Source organism: Mustela putorius, unplaced genomic scaffold (genome assembly GCF_011764305.1).
Source record: "Mustela putorius furo isolate JIRA1106 unplaced genomic scaffold, ASM1176430v1.1 tig00003913_pilon_pilon_pilon, whole genome shotgun sequence".
Taxonomy (NCBI): Eukaryota; Metazoa; Chordata; class Mammalia; order Carnivora; family Mustelidae; genus Mustela; species Mustela putorius.
In genome coordinates, this window is record NW_025422060.1 from 8,935,794 (window position 1) to 8,962,656 (window position 26,863).

At 48.4% G+C, this 26,863-nt stretch overlaps 1 protein-coding gene across 7 annotated transcripts in view; it reads right to left on the bottom strand.

Moving 5' to 3' along the window:
- The window catches only part of FRMD4A (FERM domain containing 4A), a 450,500-nt gene that overhangs the window by 31,384 nt on the left and 392,253 nt on the right, over nt 1-26,863 (bottom strand). For all 7 annotated transcript variants that reach the window (XM_004774871.3, XM_045069220.1, XM_004774870.3 and 4 more), the window contains exons 14-16: nt 22,068-22,209; nt 5,100-5,233; nt 1,220-1,342 (exon numbers count right to left, since the gene is read on the bottom strand). In XM_004774871.3, the coding sequence (XP_004774928.1) occupies nt 1,220-1,342; nt 5,100-5,233; nt 22,068-22,209 (399 nt within the window). The remainder of the gene's footprint in view (nt 1-1,219; nt 1,343-5,099; nt 5,234-22,067; nt 22,210-26,863) is intronic.

The following is a 26,863-nucleotide window of genomic DNA, read 5'->3' on the forward strand; positions in this document are numbered from 1 at the left end:
TCACGCTCCCCCCTGCTCTGCCCACCCGCAGCCCCTGCTTCGGCTGTCTCCTCCCCACCCGCAGCAGCTCACAGTTACGGAGCATAGAGCAGGTATCAAGTAGCAAGCTAAGTGTTTCCCACACACCAGCGCCTATAATCCTAGCGACCACTCCAAAACATAAGGATTATAAAGCTCCTCTTCCAGAAGAGGAAAACTGCTGAGCGTCAGATGTGCCCGAAGCCTCTGGTGAATCCACCTGTGCCCTGAGGCCCTGTGATGGGATCTCAGACTGGTTCCCTGCTGGTGGCTGCAGGGCACCTGCGTCCCCCCTGAATCTGCCCTCACACTCACCCGCTGTGGCTGTGACTCAAGAACGCCAGCTTCTCTCAGTCCCTTTTCTAAGAATATCTGTTTCAACGTGGCCACGGTACTCCCTTCCCTTCCCCTTTGGCTTTGATTCGTATTCTTGTAAGTCCTCTGTTCAATAGCATTTTAATTTGTAGCATTTAATTTGTAGCTTCACTCAATAAATCCACGAAGAGGTGACCTTGAGGCCTACAGGGTTACGTGGCCTCGACTCTCTCGGTCTGAGGCTGGAGAGCTTGTTAACCAGAGGGAGACCCAAGTCCCCGTACCTCCTGGAATCTGGACTCTCCAGCCCTAGCCCCCAGCAACTTTTAGTGTCGGAGGTGATAAATGAGCAATGCTTCAGTGGCTCCTCCAAATGCAGACGAATGACATCAGGACAGCCCAGCATCTAGCTCATCTGCTGGCAGCAGTGTTAGCAGCAAAGCCCTACGGTCCTTCCCCAGTCAACAGCAGCCCTGTGCCTATAGGCAAGACCTTTCTTTCTCCTTTGGTTGTTTCCTCCCACAGGAGGCTGGGCTCTGAGTAACAAAGAGCCGGAAGGCCATTAAAAAGACAGGTACCCCTGAGTGTCTGGGATGTTCTCCCAAGCTTCACTTTGCTGCTTCCGACAGGCCTATCATGTTGGACAAACAACTTCCCCAGAAAGTGAAATGCCTACTCATGCGAGCGAACAAATCGGACCAAGGGGAGCTCCACGCTGACTGAGCAGCTAACCTAAAAGGGAGAATGGAAGATTCTGGGGAGGAAGGGGAAATGGCCTTTGGTATTGGGTAGAAGGAAGACCCTGTTACAGAAAACATGGATGCCTCAATATTTGGGGGAAATATGGCTAAAGTGAGAGAATCCAGCAAGATCAAGAAAAACACACCTCTCCTTTGGGCAGGATTTTCTGTTCATCCAGCTTGAAGGCTGTCCCAATTCTTCTTCGAACGATGGGTGGTTCCTCCCCTGGGTCCAGGGGATATTCAACGGGCAGCTTGCCTGTCAGCTCCTGAATACGAGCAACACCACGAGAACAGAAATCAGAAGACAGCACGGGCTCGGTTCCTAGGACTCATGCATGCACACGCACTGGCTTCAAAGCCTAGATTCAGTGCGTAGGCTTGAAATTGTCACCTTTAGCAATACATCTAAGGGCTCCTGAAATGCAATTTCATTTCTCTCTCTTAAGGTTTTATTTATTTATGTGAGAGAGAGGGAGAGAGAGTACATGCACGCATGCCTGAGTAGAGGGAGGGGCAGAAGGAGAGGGAGAAGCAGACTCTTTGCTGAGCAGGGAGTCTGATGCGGGGCCCTATCCCAGGACCCTGAGATCAGGACCCAAGCCGAAGGCAGATGTTTACCTGACTGAGCCACCCAGGCGCCCCTCTTTTCTCTAAAAAATTATGAGAGCAGCCCTTTCTTTGTAAAACAGATGTGCTTCAAAAAGTTTTCCCCAAAGTAAATGTCTTTTGGGTAAATAAAAGCGCCATTGATGTTCATCATAAAACCCGAATCTCACCCATTTGTTAATTTACCAAGTGTCCCGCGTGCCTGCTATGTGCCAGGTGGGACCACACAGCCAGGAGGGGCCAGAGCCCATAGGACAGCTCTGGTCTGTCCAGTTTCTGCGTCTTTCTGCTGCATCAAATAGTCCCTCACAAATATCTAAGTTCAGAATGTCCTTGAAATGAGTGCTCTTAGGAGGAGCAGTATCTAAATGGCAAAGCCAAGAAAGGTGCGTATTACATAAACTAGAAACTGAACATAGTAATTTCTCAACTCAGGTTAGGTGCTCAAGGTGCAGGCTGAGCTTAGAAAACATTACATGTATACAAATAAGAGTTTCACTAGAAACTGAAAATAGACTCCATTTCAGTGACCAAGTAATTTAAAAAGACCTATTGTGCATTTCCAGCTCTTAGAAATCTGTGTGACTATAATGACCGTGAACTTCGCTGATGGACCACCACAGTGACTGTGACCCTGGCAGACGCCGAGGTCTGTGCAGCGATTCCGGATTAGAACGAGGCTTCATATTAGAGGTCACGTCTGGGAATAAAGATCAGTTTGTAACCCACGTGGTTGAGGTGAGGCCTCCAGTGCACGGGGTCACCTCCAGGGGCCAGAGGCCTGTGGGAGAGCCACCGTGCACCTCCACTGGCAAGGCCCAGCCCCGGGTTTCCAGTCCCCCGACGATGCCTACGGGGCTGCTCAGACACAGAGGAGCTCCCAGTCCATCTGCACAGAGAGCCTTTGTGCCAGGCAGCCCAGTATGAGTGTGTGAGCAAGCCCCAAACACAGGATTCGAGGTGTTTACCCGCCTTCTGATAGAAGGAGGGGTCTCGCCTTTCCCCACCACTGCGTGTGCACATAGAGTGCTTGTGTGCACACTGGGATGGGCGCATGCACTGTGTGTGTGTGCACTAGGCTGTGTGTGTGTATGCATGTGTGTGTGTGCATGTGTGCGCTGGGAGTGAGACTAGGTTGTATATGTGTGCTCTGGGATGTATCAGTAAAGTGTGTGTGTGCACTGAGTTGTGTGTATATACACTGGGCTGTATGTGTATATGTGCGCAGTGTGTGTGTGTATTTGTGAGAGAGAGAGAGAGACAGCGAGCAACTGGCATGCACAAACACAGCCATCGCTCACTCTCCTGGGCCTCTCGCCTGGGTTAGGCCACCAGGAAATGAACTCTTGGGCTTTTTACTCCCCAGTGTAAGTGTTTCTGAACATAATGGCCAACTGTTGAGTATGAAATGCTCTGCAATTTTCTTCCCTGTTTTTGTAAAAAAAAAAATGTGGTTCAAATGTCTCCAGAGTAGTTATGTGTTTATTCTGCAACATTTTTATCTACTCCCCTAGAAGCTGGTCTATAAATAACATAACACACTGTGGATTTTATATGGTTAGAGCTTTTCCTTTCTACTTTGAAACTTACAAAAAGGAGGGGAATATGAACAGACCATTGACTTAATAACTAACGTGTCTGCAGTTTTGAAACAGACTACTTTAAGAATGCAAGGCTACTGATTTTCCAGCACCCCCTAGAAGGTACTGGGTTCTCCATATTTAATCTGCCTTCACAGATAACCAGAGCCACAGAGGGGAGGAGCTCGCTTTGGCGCTTGCAGAGGGGGTCGGCCTGCTCCCTTCTGTTCTGGCATAGCTTACACCCAAGCCACAGGCTCAGCTCACTCTCTTGCATCTGGGCACCCCATTCCCCAGCAGACAAACAGCACTTCTCCATACTGACCCAGAGAAAGAGCGAGACCCTTACTAAGAAGGGTCTCCCGCCCCCACCACTTCCCTCTGGGGGAGTCTGCAGACTGGCTGAGTGACACCAAGCAATCAGCCCCCAGGGCCCCTGCCCCCAGAGAGGCGACTCCTTCCACTCAAGTTCTGTTTTCTGGTGTCAACGCTCTAAGAAGTGGGAGCTTTGTTTTCCTTATTTTGCTTTTATTTCGAGAGAGACAGGGAGGCCTTTGTAACACAGGCTAACCCTGCCTTGACATGTTTCTCCAGCTTTCTGATGCGGATTCCCTGCTGGGTTTAGGGATGTTTCCTTTATTAAAAACAAAACTAGTCTTATGCAAATTATTAAATGCAGACACCCAAGCTCTCCTTTATTCACTGCTTTCAGGAGATTATGAAAAGGTTACTAATATTGAGAGAGTCTCAGCACATATCCTGGCCAGGCCGGCTGCTTTTTGGAGCTCTGTGGGGGATTTGTGCTGGTGCGGGGCTGCTGAAATCAGCCCAGAGCCTAATTAAGTCAAGTTGAAATGTAATACGATCCCATTCTATAGCCCCTTGTTTCATGCTTCCTGGGGCAAGGCACTGGGATTTGGGGGCAGAGGAAATTACTCTCTTCAACTGAGCTCAGGAACCTGTTTTGCTTCCTATTCCGAGCTGCTGACCACCAGAGCTCTGTGTGACATCACGCAGAGCACAGCCGCTCTCCGGAGGGCTCCCACCCGATAGCGTCTGTGTGCGAACCCGTGCTCATGCGTGTGTGCATACCCCCCCCCCCCCGCATGTGTGTTGCATGACCAAATCAACTTTTCAAACATGCTAACAGTCATGGAATGAACAGGAGAAGGTGGAAGCAGATATTCCAGCAAACAAAAGTGGCGGGCCACAGCATCTAAACCCCCTGGTGACACAAGACCAGTGTGTACACGGGCTTGAGGAAGGCTTGCTTTGCATAAAATTAAAAACATCCCTAGGCTGAGACCTCATTTTAAAAAAGGGAAGCACCAGATCATGAGTTTGAAAGGGGATTGTATACCAAGCGAAATCTTCGTTCCCTTGTTCATCCCCACTGAGGCTTTTCCATAGGATTCCCCAAGATCAGTGTGAATTATCCTCAAGAGAAACAAAAGCACCATGACAATAAACTCGGGCACAAATTTTAGGAAGCTGGTGGCAAGCCAGTATGTCCAAGGAGGTAACACCACAGGAAGTGACGTTTTATAAACTATGTTGCATACAGGAGGGACCTCCATGATTACTTGTCATTTGGTCTCCAGTGGGGTCCCAATGAGGGTTCGAGCAGAGCAACTCTACCCGCGATGGTCGCATTTCACTAAGGTCCACTCTTCCTGTTCATAACAGGGCATGTTGTAGGGGTTGGGATTCCCACATTTGTGCTTCAGAAGTGGTCCTGCCCTCCGCTGATGCTCACTGTGCAATCCCCACCTTTGCTTTTCATAAAAACGTGAAGACAGAAGAACACACACACACACACAGAATGTGAACTGCTTACAGCTTCTCGAAGACAGAGTTTCTTCAGTTCCTCTAGCCGCTGGCGGAGTGTTTCCTCCAGCGCTTCCTGCCTGGATTTCAAGGCGGCCAGCATGTCCTTCTTGGCCGACTGAGAGCTATCGGATTCCTGAGAACCTGTCAATAAACAGTGGGGTTACTAGAACAGCGGACAGGGGACCCATATCTGGACTGTGGAGCACGTCACTGGAGCCCATGCCGTGGAGGTGGGACCTACCCAGAAGTCAGGGGAGGGGGGCACAAAGCGGGTGCTGCGGAGTCCCAGGGCCAAGGAGCAAATTCTTGGCACTTAGTGGAATTTATAGCTCACTATAAATGGCAGGAAAACTGACATGCCTGGAAAAGAAGTTTCTCTTTCTTGATAATCTGAAGATACATGGCATACCTGTTTGCTTTTCACTAGCATATCTTAATAAGATGTATGCAGTGAAGGGGAAAGTTAAAATTCAGGCCAGTAATTTTAATACATAGTTTTAATTCTCTCTTTTTTTTTCCATTTAAGAATGCTTATTTTTGGCTTAGTTCAAAGATGATGCATGCTTGTCATAAAAATTTTGAAAATGGAGACCTGTATAGAAATAGTCTATAAATAAGTCCCCCAGAGATAACCACTTCTGTGTATTCTTTTGATCTTTTTTTTTATCAAAGCGCACATATTTTAAAAATAAATTTTGATTTTCATTATATGTATTTATAACTTAATACTGTGTCATGAACAATTTCCCTCCTGATGAAAGTTATACATATTTTACCACTCAGGGTGGAAATATCTGCATGATGATTCAAACAGCAGACTGCTAGATATGAAATCTTGGGGGAAGGCAAACTGTGAAGGAAACACAAAAGGAAATATGCAAGAATGCCAACTGGAGGAATTTAGGTTGGATCAAAAGAACACTTTCAGGGCTGCACTGTTTGGCTCCTAAAGTGGGTTTCCAGCAATGAAGCTGTTAAACATGTTTTCCTTGATAGGTTCTGACAAGGCCCACTGATGCCCTGGGAAGAAGAAACTGATTACATCGCTTCTCATGCCCAAGAATGTGGACAGATGTTCCTGGGTGTGTATTCAAGGGGCTCAGATGATGATGCCATTTACAACAGCATCAAACAACATCAAATACCTAGGGATAAATCTAGAGAAAGATGTGTAAGATCTCTATAGTGAAAACTGTAATATTCTGCTGAAAAACATTAAAACCCTAAAAAACAGAAAGGTATACCATAGTCATGGCTTAGAGGCCTGATGCTGTAGAGGTATCCATTTTCCAGGAATTAAACAAGAGAACTGTTGCAATCCCAGGAAAAATTCCAGTGGGATTTTTTTGGGGGTGGGTGGGTAGAGAAGCAGGTAGGAACTGTATTTCTGTATGAAATCTGGGACAAGTCAGTGATCAGATGACAGACTTGAGAACAATGCAGTCACAACTGCCAGATTCAAGTGTTCTGTCTCTTCCAATGGTAAAGAAAGCATCCTAGAATTCTCAGGCTAGAAAGGTCTTTATGACTTTGCATCAGAAACCTCTGCTATACTTAAATCATCCCCCTAAATACACTATTCTTCTTAGTCCTTGAACAGTCTCTTACCATATGACTAGGTTCCTAGAACCCTAATACTCAATATTTCTCAACAGCTATGTCTATTTTGACTCCGACTTGGGCTTTTCACTTTTTCTCCCTCAGCCCACCTTAGCTGGAAATAGAGAATATCACTGCAGGAACACATCATCTTCATGCCTCCACAGTAGCTAATAAATATTACCTTGAACAAACATATAAATGTCATCATTCATATACTTGGATGCTATGATTAAGCTGTAGTTCATCTTGGTAAAGAAATCTAGGACCCAGGAGTACCTTTAAGTTATAGAACCGGCCTTCCAAACTTTCATTAATTTTTGTAGCTCTTCCCCAGAATTTGCCAAGCTCAGTTGCAGCACTCCAACTTTAACAGCAAACCCGAACAAAAGCTTGAATCTTACTAAGGCTCTCCTGACCTCATAGTTGTCAGACATGAAGGCAACACATCACTGGACAATACTACAGGTTCCCCTCCTGATATGGCTCAGATTTCTTGCCTCTGGAAGTCAATTATCCTGTGCTTATCAGTCCTCAACTATCTCTAGTTTACACCCATCCAAGATCCCACAGCACAATCACGATGTGTCTTAACCTGGTTCTCTGAGCCATACTCACCAATCAAAATGGCAGACACAGAAACCCTTAATGGGGTTCTCTCCATTCCACCATCTAAAGCATTAATAAGGATGTAACATAATGTGGGGAAGAAGTCAGACTTCAGGTTTCAAAAACAGACCTGGAGAAAACTGGACCCAATGATATTAAAGAAGTTCTAGCTCAAGTGAAAAACTCATTGTTCTTTTTTTTTTTTTTTTTTAAGATTTTATTTATTTATTTGACAGAGAGAGATCACAAGTAGGTAGAGAGGCAGGCAGAGAGAGAGAGAGAGGGAAGCAGGCTCCCCGCTGAGCAGAGAGCCCGATATGGGACTTGATCCCAGGACCCTGAGATCATGACCCAGCCGAAGGCAGTGGCTTAACCCACTGAGCCATCCAGGCGCCCTGAAAAACTCATTGTTCTAATCTAAATACTCTAACAGCTAGGGGAACAGAGGCAGAAGACAGAACTAGTGATCTAGAGGACAAACTGACAGAGAAAAAGGATCAGGAAGAGGCCTGAAACAGTTTAGAAGCCATGAAAACAGAATTAGGGAAATAAATGATGCCGTGAAACGTTCCAGCATCAGAATTACTGGGATCCCTGAGGAGGCGGAGAAAGAGAGAAGACTGGAAGATATAGTTGAACAAATTCTGTATGAAAATTTTCCCAGTCTGGGGAATGGAACCAGGGTTTGTGTCCAAAAGGCAGAAAGAACACCCTCCAAGATCAACAAATCTAGAAAGACCTCGAGACACTTGATTGTGAGACTAAAGAATCATAATTTTAGACAATAGCTTCTGAGGGCAGCAAGGGGGAAGAGAATGCTTATGTACAGAGGAAGGTCCATCAGAATAACGTCAGACCTGTCCACAGAAACCTGGCAAGCCAGAAAGGACTGGCAAGACATATTCAGGGCACTAAATGAGAACATGCAGCCAAGAATACTTTATCCAGCAAGGCTGACATTCAAAATGGATGTCGAGATAAAGAGCTTCCAATACCAGCAAGGTTTAAAAGAGTATGTGACCATGACGCTGGCACTACAGGAAATATTAAGGGGGGTTCTATAAAAGATGAAAGAACCCAAGAGTGTCATAGAACAGAAATTTACAGACACAATATATAGAAACAAGGACTTCACAGGCAACATGATGTCAATAAAAACATATCTTTCAATAATTACTCTCGACATGAACAGCCTAAACGCTGCCATAAAACAGCAGGGTTTCAGATTGGATAAAATGACAGGACCCATCCACATGTTGTCTACAAAAGACCCATTTGGAACCTAAGGATACATCCAGAATGAAAGTGAAGAGATGGAGAACCATCTTTCATGCCAACGGGCCTCAAAAGAAAGCTGGGGTAGCGATTCTCTTATCAGATAAATTAGATTTTAAACTAAAGACTGTAGTCAGAGATCATGAAAAACTCATTGCTTTCCCTTTCACCCCTTCCTAACCTCTCAACAGGAAATGATGATCTATTAGGTCTAAGGGTTCACCGTGCTCAAAATGGCAGATATCACGAGAACATTCAACTTCGGGAGGCAAAGCACAACATTTTTGGATAATCTGTTCTCTGAGCTTTGGTATTGAATTACAGCGCTCATTAGTGCTACTTAAGTTATTATTATTTATAATAATTAGTCTAAATACCAAACCCACATAAGATAGGGTGGATGACTCAAGAGGCCCCTTCTGTACCTGAAACTATGAATACAGGCAGGCTCCAGCTCATACCTTTATTCTGGAAATTGTTTCACGAGGAATGCAGTGCTGGGTACCAAGTTAAATTTTTACAAAGTAACTGAGCTGGCCTGGCCATGCAGATTTTTTTTTAGTGGTAACTGGATGGTGAGCAGAGGTCAAGCAGACCTGGTTTTGATGCACTCTGTGCTGCTCACTAGTTGTGTAACCTTGGGTACATGACCTGCCCTCCTTAACCCATCATAAAGTCTAAAGGAGATAATGCACATATGACATTTAATACAGTGGCTTAAACAGGTCAGTCCTCAAAATCCAGGGTAGATTCAATGGGAGTGAAACACACACACAAGCAGAACTGGAAAGAAAACCCACTGATGCTACCTTGGTGCTCAAGAAGAGACCTCGCTGTGCAACTCTGCATACAAAGGCAGTATTTTCAAACTGTTTCTTTGGATGCCTGAGTTTGCGGTTAGGTTTTTGGAGCTGCTGTGCCTGAGGTTGGGAACAGGATCATGGAGATTCAGGGGTTCAGGGGCCCCCTACTCCATGCTCCTCAAGCTAGGATAGCTCTGCATTCACTGATTCACGAATTTGAAACACTGCATTTGAAAAGAGGTTCCCAGTGCCTTTGTTTCTTGAAAGGAAATCCAGGGCACTGGGGGAAGGGTTCTGAGCCTGGGCGGCTCTTCCATGCAACCAGGCAAACATGGTGACCATGAGAAGAGATGACTGAGTGCGATGCTACGGCAGCTTCCTACTGCCTCCGACAGGTGCCCTCGGGCATCCCTGGACCATCATGCCAGACACGTACAAGTGAGGCCAACAGGAGGGCTTGGAGTTGGGAAGCACTGATTCACTGCTATTTTCAAGTGACCCAGAAGGACTCCAGGAAGAAACTCAATCAGAGAAAGGCCTCAGGTCAGCAGGAGTCTTACAAACTAAAGATGTGTGAACAAGAAATGCGGGTGGCAAGATCATTTCCCATCAGCACCTGGACTTGGTGAAAGGTACAGAAGTTCTTCACTGCTCTGGTTTACCCATTTCTGGTTATTTGAACACATGTATGCCTTGGCACACACAAGACCATGCTGAGGTTTTAAGTTTCACCTCTTGAAATCAAAAAAGATGTCACTCTGCTACCTCCAAGAGAAACGGTGATGGGCAGGGTAGGGACCTGGGTTTCCAATATATATCTGCTATTGATTGGTATAAGACCTCGGGTCACTCAACTCTTAGACCCATGATGTCCCCATCCGGAAAATGGCAATTAATCAACCTCCAAGATGCTCCCAAACTTGGAGACTGTATTGCTTAATAAGCAGCTTACTTAGGTAGCGCCCGCCTCCAGCAATCCTTGCTGCTAATGGTACAGTTGTTACATAACAGTGTCAACTTCTCTCTTCTTCACCATTCTGGCTTCCAGAAAAGACAAGCACCCTGCCAACTCTGGTCCTATCCCCAGTTACTGGGAGAGTTTGCCTCGAACTGGAGGGAATGTCTAATTATCGACCAGGGCTGAAAGGATTTACCCCTCATCTCAGCAACGGACCACATGGGTGTCAATTTGGATGCTAAAAGAGGCTCATCTGAGCTGTTTTGGGGATTAATGAAGCAGGAAGATGGATGGAACTTCTCTACCGCAGTCAGAGGAGGAAGATTGCAAAATTTATAGGTCGGCCGAACAGTAGTTGAGTGCTACTTGGAAAGGACACTTTCCACATGTGACAGATTCGTGCAGGAGCCAAAGAGAGAACAGAGGCGCTGTGAGCACTTTTGAAAGATAGAACTGTTGCTCCAAGTTTTAAAGTGGTACCACATTTACGGAAGGAGGGAAGTGAATATTCTTTGGAAAACACACAGGCCCAGAGCCTCCCGAGGCAGGAGTGGTTTCGAGTGAGCAGGTCTGGGCTTGTGTCCCAGCTCTGCGACACGCTAGCGGCAGGGACTTGGCAACGGGGCACCACGTCTCTCAGCCTCTGAATCCTCCCCCCTACAGTACAAGAATGAACACAGAACTTCTTCAGAAGCTGGGGGAGATAAGGCCAGAAGATGCCCGAAGAGAGTCAGAGCCTCATAAATGCTACGTGGGCATCTGTAGTTTTTGTATTCAATGGTGCACCTGGCCTTTATGGGGAGTTGGCACCCCAATTCCAGGGAACCCCATAACATTAAAAGACGTATTAGTGGGCAGGGAAGATGCGTGGCGAGCCAATAGAGGGTGCCCACCGTGGCCACCCTGTGCCCTCAGGACGCTTGGGAGTAAATGAAGAGGAAGTGGATTTTCCCAGACTCCTGGCAGGAGCTGCCTGCGTCACAGTTCATGTCATCCTCACAAAAACATTAGCCCCGTTTTCACAGAAGAGGTCTCTGGGACACGAGGAAGCAGAGCTGGAATTTCGGTTGGGTGGTTCTGTTTGGCACCCTGAATGGAAAGGGCATAGAAGCTGGAACTTTCTGTCTTGGTCATGGCTGGGTTGCCCCAGTAAAAAAGGGTGCAGTGTGCAATCGTATCTGCCTTTCACACCCAGACTCTTTCCACATCTGTGTGGGATACGGTGCAGGTTGAAGGAGGGAGGAGGAGTGCAGGGGTTCTTCAGATGAGCCAGTGAAGACCGAGTGTCTGGGAGCACGGGGTGGAAGGGATGGGTGGCCAGATGTGGGCCTGCCCTCAGAGAGCCGGGGGCAGGGGCGTGTGCAAAGCTGCCTACCAGGAAGAGGTGGGAGACAAACACCACCACCTGATGAGGGAGGGAACAGCATACAGGAGGGACCCCTCGCCTGGGGCCAGCTAGGTAGTTCACCTGGAGAGCTGAAGGTCCCCTCCAGTCTGAGCAGCTGAGACACTCCCCACCAACTCCCCCACCCCCGGCCCCCACGCTGTTTCACTGCCAGGAAGCCACATGTCAGCTCGGTACTCTAGAAATCTCCCCAGGTAGTGCTCAATAACCACCTGTTTGCATGACACCAGGTGGAGAACACCATCTTTAGGTTTTGGCGATTTTATTATCATATTTCAATCCAAATCTAAAGGATTTTCTAGAAATAGGTCACTAATAATTTAACAATTAATTTAGGTGGGGGGAACATGAAAACAAACCTGACCTTCAAGAAGAGATTTCCTATCCATCCAGCCAGAGCCAGAGAGTTCTTGCCTATTGATCTCAACAGTCAGACAGAGTCGCTTTTGGTGTGTATCTGGACATCTTCGGAGAGAACTACTGACCCTGTGGGGCCAACTCTGCAGAGGTCACTGGTGGAGATGTGGTGAAAATCTGCTTGGCTACCTCTGGAGGAAAAGCCTCCACCACTTTCTTATTTCCCAGCTGGGGAACTCCAGACTTCAGCCCGTGGGCAGCCGGTGGCCGAGGGCAGGATGTTGGGGGAGGAGGGGGGACAGCAGCTCCCCTCCAGCCGGCAAACACATGGAAGGATATCCTCATTCAGCTGTGATGGAGAATTTGCTCCAAGCTTTGCAAAGACCCTCGGCCACTCAGCACCGGATATGAACACGCATCCTACGAAGAGAATGTTGTCAGGAACTGTGGCTCATCTGTTTGGACACAGATGGAAATCTGGTGACTAGCCCGCTGATCTCAGAAGACAGAAGGGGTGCTTTCCTCTTTGAAAAGAGGGGAAATTTGAAACAAATAGTACCCTAAAGAAGAAAGAAATCCGTTGTCCTGAAAGTCAGGGAAGGAAATGACAATCTATCTGTTTCAGCCTTCGGGGGCGGGGGCGGGGGGCGGGGGCGGGGGCGGGGGGCGGGGGCGGGGGCGGCGGGCGGGGAGGAGGAGGAGGATGTTCCCAGCAGATCCATAAAAGCTGTAAGGAAAAGTTTCAGCAGACACCTCAGGAATAAATACGAGGGAAAGGTTTGAACTCTCCCTCATGAAGAAGAGATACTCATTTCCCTTACAAATCCTCAATGATGAGTTCCTTCCATAAAAGATGTCCTACGAGACCCTGGGAAATAATGTCACACTGCAGATTTTAAGGAAAATGTTGTCCTCTCTGGAGACGGCCTCCGAGAACTAAATGTGATTTTTTTAACATGTAAAACATGTGCTTGGACAACTTGCCGTTTAGGCTCAGGAATTATAAAAATGAAGTGGTTCACTTCCAAGAGCAGTGATGTGAAGGCTCTGTGGAAAATCAGAAGCTCTGACGGCAACCGGGCGTCTGCGGCCGAGGTCCACCGGGTGGCTGCTTTGTTGCTCGGGGCCCATGTGCCAATGGGTGATGAGGACAAACTGAACTGGGGGAGGGTCAGGTCTGAACAGTTAATTATAAAAATTAGCAGCAGCATCTAGTAAAACCACGAAGTGCAATCTCTAGCTGAACCTACTGCTCACGAGTGAGTCGAACGATTTCCCTTTCCTGTACTGTGGAAGGAGGGGGCTTATCTTTGCAGTTCCCAGACCCTGTTGGTTCCCTCGCAGCATCAGGAGGGCTGGCCTAAACAGGAACAGAGCGGTGCCTAGAAGAGGCCACAGTGAAACTTATTTTTCCAGTGTTTAGAATCTCATTACTGAGCGGCGTTCACTCAGGTCATCCACGGCTCCTCTGTTCTGGTTCTCTTTGCCAGGCAGAGCGATTCCTGGAGCACCAGCACCCAAGGGCAGAAATAGAGCCCTTTAAATGATTTAATTAGGCCTCTCCTCCCTCATCTGAGATCAGAAAGGGACAACTGTTCTTCCTTTTTGTCAGTCTCGACTCTGGCCCGTCCTACTCCAGCAAGCCCAGGAAAAAGCCATCCCACAGAAGGAGATTTCTCAGCCGTCCTCGGTCATGCACTCCAGCAGGAGCATGGCCTGGCAGAGCCTCAGGCATCTGGCAGGGCCTGCGGGGCTGTGCCCGCCTGCAGAGCGCTGAGGTTCTGAGCAAAATCAAAGCCCCTGGAATCCTGCTCATGCCCAGACCCAAAAGCAGAGGCGGCAGGGAGCTGGTAACAGAGACCTTTAAGGGGCTGGTGAGAGACACACTGGAGAGGAGAGACTGAGGGCAGGCAAGACAGGAAGAGGCCAGAAAACCCCGAACAAACCAAAAGACAATGAGATTCCTACCAGCCCCAGGCAGCGTGCTCTGAGAGAACAGCCGTGACCTGAGGCTGGCTGATGCGATCAGATCACATCTCGGTGGGGAGCGAGGTCAGATGTTGGCATGCTCATTGTTGTATCAGTTATTAATAAACTTCCTAACAATGGAAGGAAGTACCAGCCCCAGAGAAGGGGAATGTGTGAAAGAGTGAGTAATGGCTGTAGACAGACCCCAGGTGGCTCGAGGGCCCCAGCTCGGCATGCGGTGCCCCCAGGACGGAAAGCATCAGCCTGGGGCACGAACACACACCGCAGGGTTTGGCAGGGGTGGGGGGGTGGGGGGGCGTTTTAGATCCAAGATCCCTCCCCCACCACATTCTCTGCAATCCTGCCGATCACAATGATGACTCAATCGCCATCTCATTAATCACACAGCCTCACTCCTATTTATAGACACAACACAGCCCTTTGTTTTGGAGCAAATGGGTGGCTGAGGCCAGCAGCAGTCCAATGGTTTCATCTCTTGAAGAGAGGACACACAGTACCTTTTTTTTTTGTGGTTTGGGAGGCTCCCGCGACAAGCCACAGGGGCCTCAAAACACTTCCAAGTCATTTTCCACCACTTTATTTAAATAGTTCGAGAGCAAAACCCTGTTTGGCTCAGCCCCCCGCATGCCTGCGGGCCTCAGCTCTGTTCCCCAATGGTGTAGCCTCCAAACAAGGCCCACTCCTCCGCCACCTCCCACTGTCACTGGGTGGGGGAGGCCAGGCACGCACAGCTACCGGCACAAGCACAGGGGCTCTTGGGGTTTCTGTTTTGTGGCTACATTTTTTTCTCTTCTCCCATCTTTTTTTTTGAGATTTCAAGAAATGGGGGAAGGGAAGAGAGGTGTAAACCCTTTGAAGTCCCATAGAAAAAGATTTCGGATTTTTTTTTTTTTTTAAACTCGGAGAACACGGGCACTGGCTGGTTTGACTCCACAGCTGTCCTCTTGGCCTCCGTCTGAACCTCCGCAGATTTGCCACCTGAGTGCAAAGGAGCCAGGGCCACAAAGGGGGAGGAACGGTGCTGGCAGTCCCAGGCCACAGTGGAGAGAGGGCCCCCACTTCCCGGCCCTGCAGCAGTCAGACAGTCAGTCAGTCCGCAGGCTCGGGGGCACCCACTAGGCAGTGTCAAGCTTGCAGAGAGCAGGGCATGCGGCTCAGTCGGCCTGCCTTGGCGCCAGCGCTGCCTCAATGTCCCTTCTTCTAGGGATTCTGGGAAGACCGCAACCACCTCTCAGCTGATGTGTCCTGGGGACAAGGTCCTCACATCCTTTCAAGCCTGGCTGCCAGGCCCCTCCACAGACGGATTCGGGATGAGGGTTCCATAACCTTCTCGTGGTCTGAATCACATTCAGTGTTGGATCAGGCAGATTCCTTTTGGTCCAACACAGGCCTTGCGTCTTAGGCTCAGATAGCTCACTGCCTCTAAGGGTGTCTACTAGGACAGGGGCCTACAGACCTAACACGGCAGGGCCCTATGCATCCCCGTTGAAGAATTTAGGGGCCCAGGCCCTAAGCCCCCATAAATCATTTCAACTATGTGGGACCCTTTCTTTTTGAAAACTAGCCACTGGCTCAGGGCATTAGTGAGTGTGGACTCCCAACTTCTTCCATACATAGCAATGACCCTGCTCTGTTTCTCTAGCAACTCATACCTCAGATGCCAAGTACGGGATACCTGTCATTTTAAAGGTATTTACATGTCTTTAGTTAAATATGAAGATCACCCTCCAAGTTACTAAGAGCCTAGAAATATTTTATCTCTGTTAACATCAATAAACAGTGTGAAGCACTCTGAAGAGAGGGACTCTCACTTTTTAAAATGTTGTGCATAGTACTCAGCAAAGCTTGGGGAGCTAGGAAAGGTGTTCACCCCACAGTGATACTGCATTGTTGTTACAAGGCTCAGCCACACCACAATCCGGGTATAGACCGGGGTGAAAAAGTGGACTGAAGACAGCAAGGATGCATGCTATTTACAACAGGAGCCTGACCTGACAAGATTAACCTTTCAAGGTCTGATGCCTGGGTACACAGCGATACGGGACATTCTGAGGGAGAATGTCGGTGGTAAGCAGGTGAGTCCGAGGCAAGGCCCAAGACGCCATACGCTCCAGGAACACCGAACATTCTTAGAATGCAGCATGTGAAGGGTTGTTACTACGCATCTTCTGGTTCTGCTTTCAAGAACTCTATCTACACCACGGACAATGGTTTTGTCAGGGATTTTTTTTGGATTTGACACCAAAATCAAAGGCACCCAAAGTAAAAGATGAACAAGCGGAACTACATTAAACTCATAGCTTCTGCGCAGTAAAGGAAGCTGTCCACAAAACAAAAAGGTGACCTACTGAATGGGGGAAGGGATTTGCAAACCGTGTAACTGATTAAGGACTTAGTCTCCAAAATAAATCAAGAACCCATACAACTCAATAGCAAAGAAACAATCCATTTAAAAAATGGGCAGAGCGTGCCTGGGTGGCTCAGTGGGTTAGGCCTCTGCCTTCAGCTCGAGTCATGATCCCAGGGTCCTGGGATTGAGCCCTGCATCGGGTTTTCTGCTCAGTGGGGAGCCTGCTTCCCACCGCCCCCGCCCCTATCTCTCTTCCTAATTGTGATCTCTGTCAAATAAATAAATAAAATCTTAAAAAAAAATGGGCAGATCTTATTAGACATTTTTCCAAAGACATGCAAATGGCTAATAGACGTGAAAAGCTGTTCAACATCACTCGTCATCAGGGAAACGCAAATAAAAACCCCAACAAGGTATCATCTCACACCTGTCAGAATGGCTAAAACCAAAAAGAGAAGAAATAACAGGAGTTGGCAAAGATGTGGAGAAAAAGGGACCCTCGTGCACTGGTGGTGGGAATGCAAACTGGTGCAGTCACTGTGGGAACAGTATGGAGGTTTCTCGAAAACAGTAAGAACAAAACTATTCTGTGATCTAGCATTCACTTCTGGGTGTTTATCCGGAAAGAATGAAAACACAAATTCAAAAAGATACATGTACCCCTCTATTCCCTGAAGCTTTACTTACAACAGAAAAGGTAGGGAGACACCCCACCAACGACTGGATGACAATGGAGTACTAGCCATAAAAAAATTTAAAAAATAAAAAAATAAAAAAAATCTTGCTGTTAGGGACAACACAGATGGACCTTGAGGGCACTGTTAAAGGAAGTAAGCCCAAAGGAGAGAAACAAATATTATACTGTATGATCTCACGTGTATGTGGAACTTAAAAAACTCAAACCCAAAAAACTGAAGCTCACAGATACCCAGAATACATTGGTGGCTGCCAGAGATGGGGTCGGGGAAATGGGTGAAGGGGTTCAAAAGGTACTATTTCCAGTTAGAAGTAAGTCATGGAATGTAATATTAAAACATTTTTAAAAATCATGTTTAGAGTATCTACTGAATGTGAGGCCCTGGGCTAGAAGTAGAAAAAAGGATTTTCTTTTTTCTTTTTTAAAGTAGGCTCCATGCCCAAAGCAGAGTCCAAGGCGGGCTCGAACTCATGACCCTGAGGTCAGGACCTGAGCTGAGTCCAGGAGTCAGATGCTCAACGGACTGAGCCATCCAGCCACCCCTGAAAAAGGGATTTTAAAATGAAAATTCATTTCTCAAAATATTTCTAAGGAATATTTATTAGATACCTTTTTTTTTTTTCTTTCCTTCTCTCTCTTTCTTTCTTAGCATAAGGCAGTAGGTGACGGAGCAAGACTAACTGACCTTACAGGATACAGAATTAGATGCCTCATGTTTTCTAAATACAAAGTAGAACATGGGGTTTGGCAAATGTAATAAAAAGAGCATTTAAAATCAGGGTGCTCCTGGGAAAGCAGTGCCTCGGCCATCTGTGGGAGCACATCACTCAGGAATTCTCAAGGAACAGTTAGGCAAAAGGACACTGAAGGACAAAAAGAACCAAGGGGGACACCAGCCAGCTGGGGAGCTATTTAAGCCAGCTAAATGTCCTCACCATGGGGGGTGGGGAAACCCTCCCTTCCAGGTGAGGGCAGCAGACGGAGGGCCAGCAATCAGCAGCCCCAGGGGGAGTGATGACCAGATTTGCGGACACTCAAGATTCCCTTTGCTAACTGATGGCTTCTATTCCTGACTGTTGGGGATCTCTCCCTGCATGGTCTTTCTAACACAGGAGGAAAACCTCCCCACGGACTCTCAGCCTCTGCGTGGCCTCCGGCTCCAGCTGGCAGGACTGGGCAGAGTTTGAGTGGCTGCCCGGTCTGGTCGCCTCCTACTTTCTGGGCTTCTCATCTCCTGGTGCTTTCCTCAGAGAGGAAAGAGAGTGGGCGAGGAGAGAGCCCGGGGGGTCAGTGCCCATGGATGTCGCCACAATGAAAGGGGACGGCAAGGTCTTCAGCTGCTGCCAACAACCTCCCAACAGCTCAGCCTGGGGCCCCGGAAACAAAATTATCACCCATTTGAAAATCAGTTTAATATTCTGGTATAAAAGGGGCACCTGGGTGGCTCAACGGGTTAAAGCCTCTGCCTTAGGTTCAGGTCATGATCCCAGGGTCCTGGGATCGAGCCCCGCATCAAGCTCTCCATCAGCAGGGAGCCTGCTCCCCTTCCTCTCTCTCTGCCTGCCTCTCTGCCTGCTTGCGATCTCTGTCAAATAACATCTTAAACAAATATTTTGGTATAAGGATGCTTTATCTGATATTATTCTATTATTCTATCAGGCTGGGGGCAGTCACAGATGGACTGTTTTCTAATCCTTTAGATGCCTGGATCTCACTGGCTGATGACTGACTTATGTCCATTCTAGGTCAGGAGGCTTGGGGTTCCTAGGCGCAGCCGGGTCCGTGGCTCTGGTAGGTTACTGGCATGGTTCCCGCAGAGGCTGATAGGAATAGTCAGAGGAGACAGCCCAAGACATGGGTCTGGAAGCGGGGACCCCTGCGTTCTGTGCTCCTGAGCAACCCTGTCACCTTAGGCTTTTATTGCTTCCTCAGCAGGAAGAGGGGCTAAAGGTGTGGGCCCCAGACCAGCTGCACTGGCATCTCTTAGGGACTTGTTACCAAGGCCAGTTCTCAGGCTCACCCAGACCCGCAGAGTCAGACACCCTAGGCTGGAGCTCAGCTCTCTGTGTTTGAACCGCCCTCCAAGTGATTCCGATGCACCTAGAGTTTGAGAAGCCCTGGGCTGTAAGAATCCATTGTCCTTTGGGATAGAACCAGACCAAATTCAGAAAGTACCCAGATTTCTAAAAGGATATGAAACAACAGCAGGAAGGAAAACCTCACTGAGCCCCAAGGATGATTTGGGCTCTTGTGTGGCTAGAGAAGGAGGACCGTGGGCAGATAAATCCAGACTCTAATCTCAGACTCTGGGTTTTGACGAGGGTTAGAAGTACAAACACAGTCTAGAGTACAAACACAGGGGTTGGTGCTGGCTCTGCCCTCCACCACTCAGCAAGGGGCTGAGAGTGGCTATAATTTACAGCGGGGGTCTGCGGCTTTGTAGGATACCCTCTTCAATACAAGACAGCAATGTTCTCTACAGTGTTTGCTGTAAACCCTCAAGGCCTCAGAAGTAACAATCATTTGGCTCACTGTGCTAATGAAAGGAGGGGTGTAAGGTGAACCCCACGGTGACCTGGCAGAGGGAGATCTTATAAGCTTATATTGGTGGCTTCGTTTGAGGAAAAGAATGCAATTATTACAATAGCCAAGGTATGGAGGCAAGGTAAGGTCCGCTGATGGATGAATGGATAAAGATGATGTGGTGTATACACACAATGGAGTATTACTCAGCCACAAGAAAGAATGAGAGCCTGCCATTTCTGACAACATGGGTGGACTCAGGGGGTCCTATGCTAAACGAAGTAAGTCAGAGAAATGAATACCATATGATTTCACTTACATGTGGAATCTAAAAAACAAACGAACAAACAAAAAAGCAGAAACTGATCCAAAAATACAGAGAGCTGGTGGTAGCCAGAGGGGAGGGGGCGGGGAGAGGGGCAAAACAGGTGAAGGGGAGTGGGGGGTCCAGGCTTCCAGTGGTGAAATAAGTACATCCCAGGACTGAAACGGACAGCACGTGGAATATAGTCGATGCCATGGTACTAGTGTCGCAGGGTGACAGATGGGAGCCACACCTGCGGGGAGCACAGCGGAACTCAGACCAGACACTACACGGTATGCCTGAAACTAACTTTGGGACACATTGTGTGTAATCTGCACTTCAAAGTGAGAAATCAAAGAATGCAAAATGCGTCACGGTCACAAAAACACACGGGCCCTCCCAAGGCCTCTGAACGGCGTGCCCGGTGTGGGCCCCTGAGCTGAAACTCCATGAGCCCCGACCCCCGCGCACAGCCCCCCCTTAACAGGCCTCCTGCTCCAGGCGGGGCATATCCTCCCCTTCGTCCTCTGGGCCCACATCTCTTCCTGGCTCTGACTGCACTCAGCCAGCCTAGAAGCCACCTAGACTGCTTCAGGCTCTCCTCCACGGGCTCTCCTCCACCTCTCCTCCCTGCTGCTGTGTGCAGTCAGTAGACGTGATTCTAGGAAAGACCCTGGGGACGGACGGGCTTTTATTCTTATGGAGACATAATTACTTTCCACTGCTCATGCTTGCTTGTTTTTCTTTGGTGATATTTTCACTTCCATCCTTTTATAACTGTGGAAGTGCCAGGGGAAAACAAAACAGAAAACTAGGAGAGAAACACAATACAGAAGGTGCAACAAAGAGGAAGTGCTGTGAGGGGTGGATGAATCTAGACCAAAGCCAAGGGAGGCAGGAGAGGAGGTCTGGGCAGGCAGGAGGCCTCTGTGAATAAAGGTGCTGTGGTTCTCATCCTGCATCTCATCACCAAGGGTGGAAGCAAGAGCGGTAGAGAAGGAAAGGCTTCGTGTGAAGGGCGGGGCCTCCGTGGACTGCCTGGGGCGGGGCCTCCCTAGGCACCACCCCCATGGGGCGGGGTCATCAAAGATGGAGGGATGTTCCAACAGGTATAGAACAAAGGTGACACTAAGGACATAATATTCAGAGGCAGCTCCTAGAATGCTAGAACAGGAAGGAGTCTTAAGGAAAAAAAAAAAGAAGAAGAAAGAGCAAACACTCTGGAAGATGAGGTCAGATAAAGACTTCTTGCTTCCCTTTCATGGCGCTGAGGCAAGGGTACACTTTCCCCAAGAACAATCAGCCTTTGATGGTGTGGCCTGGCCACTGACCTGCATTAGTTACTTTCTAACATTTCCAAACAATGATGGCCTCCCTCCCTCTTCCTGCGGTCCTCGAAACCTCACCCTCCTTCCTCTCACTAAAGCGAAAGGCACTGCTATGCTGGACATCAGCCCCATCTGAATCCTCCCTCATCCACCCCTCACACACTCAAGACAGAATGACTTGCTGGGGGCTCTTAGAAACAAACTTGGGATCAGAGTCTCGGCCTCTCAGTTGCAAAGGCGCTTAACTGCTACACCACATTTGGTGACCCCAAGACTCTCCGTGCCGAAGGCCAAGAGTTTCTGTACCTTCTAGGGTCCTGAAGAGTTCCCCCGAGAACACGACGCAGTGTTGCTCCACACTAGGAGCCCCCCCTTAGCCCCTCCTCCATCTAAGTCTCCTTTAAGGACACACAAATGAACGGACCCCACCCCGTCCGAGGACTTGACATTCCTGACCCTCACCCATCAGGATTCAAAAGGCTCTGGGGGGCGCCTGATTAGGGATACGGGGCCAATAGTCATTCCCACACAGCAGGGTTCTGCTGCTTCTTATTCCCCTCCACCCTTTGGCACTTTTGGCAGTTTTCTCAGATGCCTATTTGGCTAAGAAACTTGGTCTCACAACTGAAGCCAGCTCCTGGCGAGCCTGCCAAGCTGTGCCCTCAGTGGCTGCCGCTCCCCAGTCTTCCCCGGAGCCACTATGGGGTGGAAGCCATGCGTCGGCAACAGTCTCTCCCACGTTCCCCACTGGGCGGCTCTCCAGCAAGAGCTGGCTTACCTGACGACAAGAGGCTCCCGCTGCTGCCACTGATGATCTTCCCTTTGCTCCCCATGTTGGCCAGCTTGGAGGTCTTCAGCGTGCCCGTCTCAGTGAGGTCAATAGCGATCTCGCTCAGGCTCCGTGCGGCATGGATTTTAGACTACAGTGGAAAAGAGAGCCCGTTACAAAGAGGTGTTCGCCTGGAAGACAGAAGTATAGTTCGCGGGCTTGTCCTCCTCAGATGTAGCAAATGGACTAATGGCCTGGCGTGCAGCATTGTTAGGTGTGTGTTCCCAGACCCCATTCCTCATTACTGAAACTCTCTGCAGGGCCTGTGGCTCTAGAGCAGACACACTAATGCCTTTTCCAAGCTATTCTACAGGCTCTACTGTGCCGTGCCGAGAACGGGGGCTTTGGCAGCAGATGGACCGCATCAGAGTCCTGGTTTGGGGAAAGGCCCTTGATCTCACTGAGCCTCATTATTCCCAACTATAAAATGGGAAAAAAACCACTACCTACCACTGAAGGTTCTGTTAGGGTCAAAGGAAGACAGGCATGGGAAGGGCTCTCCTATGCTGCCACCCGCCCCGGGACACAGCTCTCAATAAATAGCAATGATCATAGTTTATGTTTAAAGGAGGAGAAAAAAATAATTTTCAGCTTTATGAATGACAGAAGAGGTATGTGAAACAGATTTGTGAAGTTTCAGTAGATTCTGAGGGGATTTCAACTCCTTACAGTGTTAGCCACATGGCCATGAAGTGTTCAGAGGGTTGGCAAGTGATCCTGCTCTAGACGTACGAGGAACATGTCTACATGTGTAGAAGCTGCTGGAACAACTGCTCCCATGGACACTCAGTCCCACCAATAAGTGACCAACACCGTGTTCTGCTTCTATTTTGATACCTAACTGTGCTCTCCAAAGTCTTCAGATTCTACTTAAAGCTCCACTCTGTTTATCCTGCTTATTAACTGGCCTGCCTTGGCTAAGAATAACATCAGGCTAGATTAATTAGAAAAGTCCTCTGTTACCAGAATCATATTCCTAAAAGTGTTAGTTTTTCACAAAGCTACCTTTTTAGCTACTTGCCCTCGGTAGATGAAAATGGGTTTGCATCTCCTACATGTGTTTGATGTTTGTTTGGGTTTTTTTTCCTCCCTTTAAAAAACCAATTTTTGCGATCGTGCTTAAGGCAAGAGGCTTTCCCCACAGCATGAACTTAATGAAAACCACTGTAAATGCTAGTACAACCCATATATTTGCTGAGCTGTCTTTCTGTGGCCATTGGCTATAGCCCGAATATCGATGGAACCAGGAGACATCCAAAACTGAGGTTTTCAGTCCCTTCATGTGTGTTCATCCAACCATCCCCCACCACAGCCCTGTGTGTGAGACCAAGTCTGTCCCCCACACAGGAGAAGCCAGCAAAGGGCAGATATGGGGGGCATGGCACAGGGGGTAGATGCAACCCATTCTTCCCTACTGACGTCCTCTGCCCAGGTGCCCTGCGTTGCCCAACAGAGGCTCTCTGAACCCCCATGGCTTTGCCCTTCCTCTGGTCTCCACACTGATATAGACACTGATGAAGGATCAGGTCTTCTGACAGCTGAGCACTTTCTTATTGTTGTAAGAGTGTCTGAGGGACTGAGGAAACATGCAATGTTTTTGCTTGTTTTGTTCTCCGGGTATGCATGTCATCCCATTGGTCCTTCCTTGACTGATGTCTCCTTTCTGACCTCGACTCTGAATGTCCCTGCACTCAGATCCAGGTCACTTCCCTCAGGTCAGGGCCTACTTGCTCAGGATATAAGCCTGGCCACCAGGGACCCCACAGTGCTCTGGATGGGGGTGGCAGGGGGGCGGGGTACAGGAAGAAGCAGGAAGTGCCTTTCATTTCGTAAATAAAGCACAGGACCACGGGCCCAGCTGGTTGAGCTTCACCCTCTGAGCAAGCAGAGGGAGCACACCCATTCCTTTCTATAGCACTCCTCTTCACCAACGCCCACACTTGAATAAAAGGAGCTGTCGCTTGTAGCTACTTAATGACTCATGGAGACAGAGAACAACTCAGTGTGGTGGGGAGGCGTCCAGGCTTTGAAGTCAGAAAGATCTGGACTGGAATCTTGGCTCTGGCCAGTTCACCACTGTTTGGCCATGACCTTCAACCTGTCTGATACTCAGATCCCTGTGTGTAAAATGGGAGCTCTTAAAACTCACATGGCAGAGTTGTGATAAGGACTAAATTAGATAATACATGGAAAAGCCACTGGAATTGAAATAGGAAAAGATCCAAATCAGGGCCTGGAAGTAATTTGGTAAAATGAGGTGAGATTGATGGCTCAACCTGGGGGATCTCCCTAATCACATGGAAGACCTGCCCCTCCCCCCACAACCTTCACTCCCACCACAGATGGATCTGAGAGGCAAAAACCCAAATATGGAAAAGGGACCAAGAGATACCCTTCCCAAGAGAGACTAGATTCTTAGAAGCTTTAGGAAATTACTAGCTTCTCTCCAAATGGAAATAGGACAATGACCCAAAAGACCCAGTGCAAAGAGCAATGCTAAGAAGAGTGGGTACAGATGGGGAGAGTCAAGCCTTTGGGACAACCTAAAAGACCCTCCAACATTCTGAGTTCTGTGCTTTGAGGGGCTTGCCCTACTGAGTTTTAGTACTGTCACCTGATTGCACTGTCCCCTACCATGCTGTCACTCTGGTTCTCATCTAGATGGAATGAGGAAGATGGATAAGGAAAAAAAAAAAAAAAGAAACTATTGAGAAGAAGGAAAGATGTCTGGACTGGAGGCCAACTTGAGAAGTCCCCACTCTGAGTTCAGAAGAGAGGCATCTAAGGTTTACTCTCCACAATTCAAGCTTTCAAATATTTCCCCCCCAAGTCAACAAGACAGTCCTCGGATCTGGGCTTCAGAGGTTGCTAGGATGCTTGGGGTCAGGAAACACAAGTGGCCAGTTGTAACTGGTGCCTGTACAGCCCTTCATTCTGCAAGAGCCACAGGAAACCAACCAATAGGGGCGCTTTCCTTTCTGTCTTTGGTGATGGAAGGTGTGGTATATGTGTGTGTGTATGTGAGAATGAGAGAGAGAAAGAGAAATAGAGCGAGAGAGAAAGAGAGAGAGTGCGCTTTTCTTACAAGATTTGGACAAGGCTCCTGAAAGAGGAAAATGCCTGAGCACCAGGGAAGAACCTGAGACTGCTCGGCCCCCCACCCCCGCTGACTCAGACCACTAGACTGCACTTGTCTCTGGGGCTGATAAGCATCACTTGGGAGGCCCGGGCCCTGCCGAAGCACTTCAGAGAACGGAATGGCTGGCATGGCCCGGGGCAGTGGGGTGTGAAGCAACGGCCCGGCCCGTAGGCCAGCCAGCACCGGTTGCTCAGAAATATTTTGCAGCTCATCCCAAGCCTGTCGGCCATCACTCAGCAGAGGTCATTCTGCCCACCAGAGATGGATCACATCACCTTTGTACAGAGAACGACATTCCAGAAGCGAAAGGTGTTGTAATGTACTTCCTAAGGGGAATTTTTTCCTCTCTGACTTCATTTGGGAAGCTTTGAAAGAACTTAACCTTTACGCAAGTGTTGGCCAGGGAACAGTATGGTCGATGAATGCTGATAGAGACAGCACATATCTCAAGCGATTTCACACACACTATGTCATCGGGCCAGTCAAAAATTTCTGCCTTTCCTTTCTTGTTCTCTAATTGGGGAAGCTAAGCAGGAGCAATGGAGACTTGCCTAGGCTCACAGAACTGGAAACAGAGTCCCTGGGCTTCCACATGGGACAGTTTGTTCCTCCCTTGCCACTGTGGATTGCGGAATGTGTTTCCACGAGAAACGCAAGGGCTCTGGAGTGTCTCTGAGCATTCAGAGCTTACTGGGGGAAAGTTCTCCTGCTTCTGGGTGTGTATTTCCTTCGGTCCCCCAGGGGTCACTGAGAAGGACAGCTGAAATTTCCCTATTGCTGTGGGTACATGTTTGGCCTTTTAAAAGACACTTCCTGTTAATAAATGATATTTGATAATTACTTTTTGAAGTTGATCAGAGGGCTACCCTCTAAGCCTGGTGGGTAAGGCTTCTTCAACTGCAGAGTAAAACCATCTTCAAAAATGGGGAAGAAAGAAGGCCCTGTTAATGGGCCTGTTGTGTTACCCAAGAGACCCTTAGTGCAAAGAACGAGTCTGGCAATGGAAGCGGAAGATCTCAAACCACTAATGCACTAAGCTAAGGGTGAGATACACTTTGTCTTCTCCTTTCAAAATTGTGCTAACAGTGTGTGGGGGGTCTGCCCACAGGAGGAACTGGCAGTGGGGTTCAGGAGGGCTGCCAAGGTCTCTACCCCTTACCACCCATTCCCAAACAATGCAGAGGTTGGAGTCCATATTTTAAGGCTTGGACCTCCAACTCCAGTGACCCGAGGGCAAAATGCTGACACCCACCCACCGTCTCAATCTAAAGCATGAGTCAAAACGCTTTGGCCCTGTTTCTTTTGATCTAATCAGGCTTCAAATCCCTGTGCCAATGTCCATCATCACCAGGAAAGCTGTGGAATGCTCCTATTATGCCTAACAACAAGCCCACCCCCCTCCCCGTGCCCATTCACCCCAGAAAATGACGAAAAAAGGGGTCAGGAAGAAGACTTAGCAGAGGAGAAAAGTGTGTTATAAAGAAGAAAGTGACAGCTACACAGGAAGGGCTCGGATTTGAAACTGAATTATGAGTTGAGAGATTGTTTCCTTTCCTCCTATTTTCGTACTATCTTTCTCCTTCCTCCCACTAGATGCCAAGGTCTC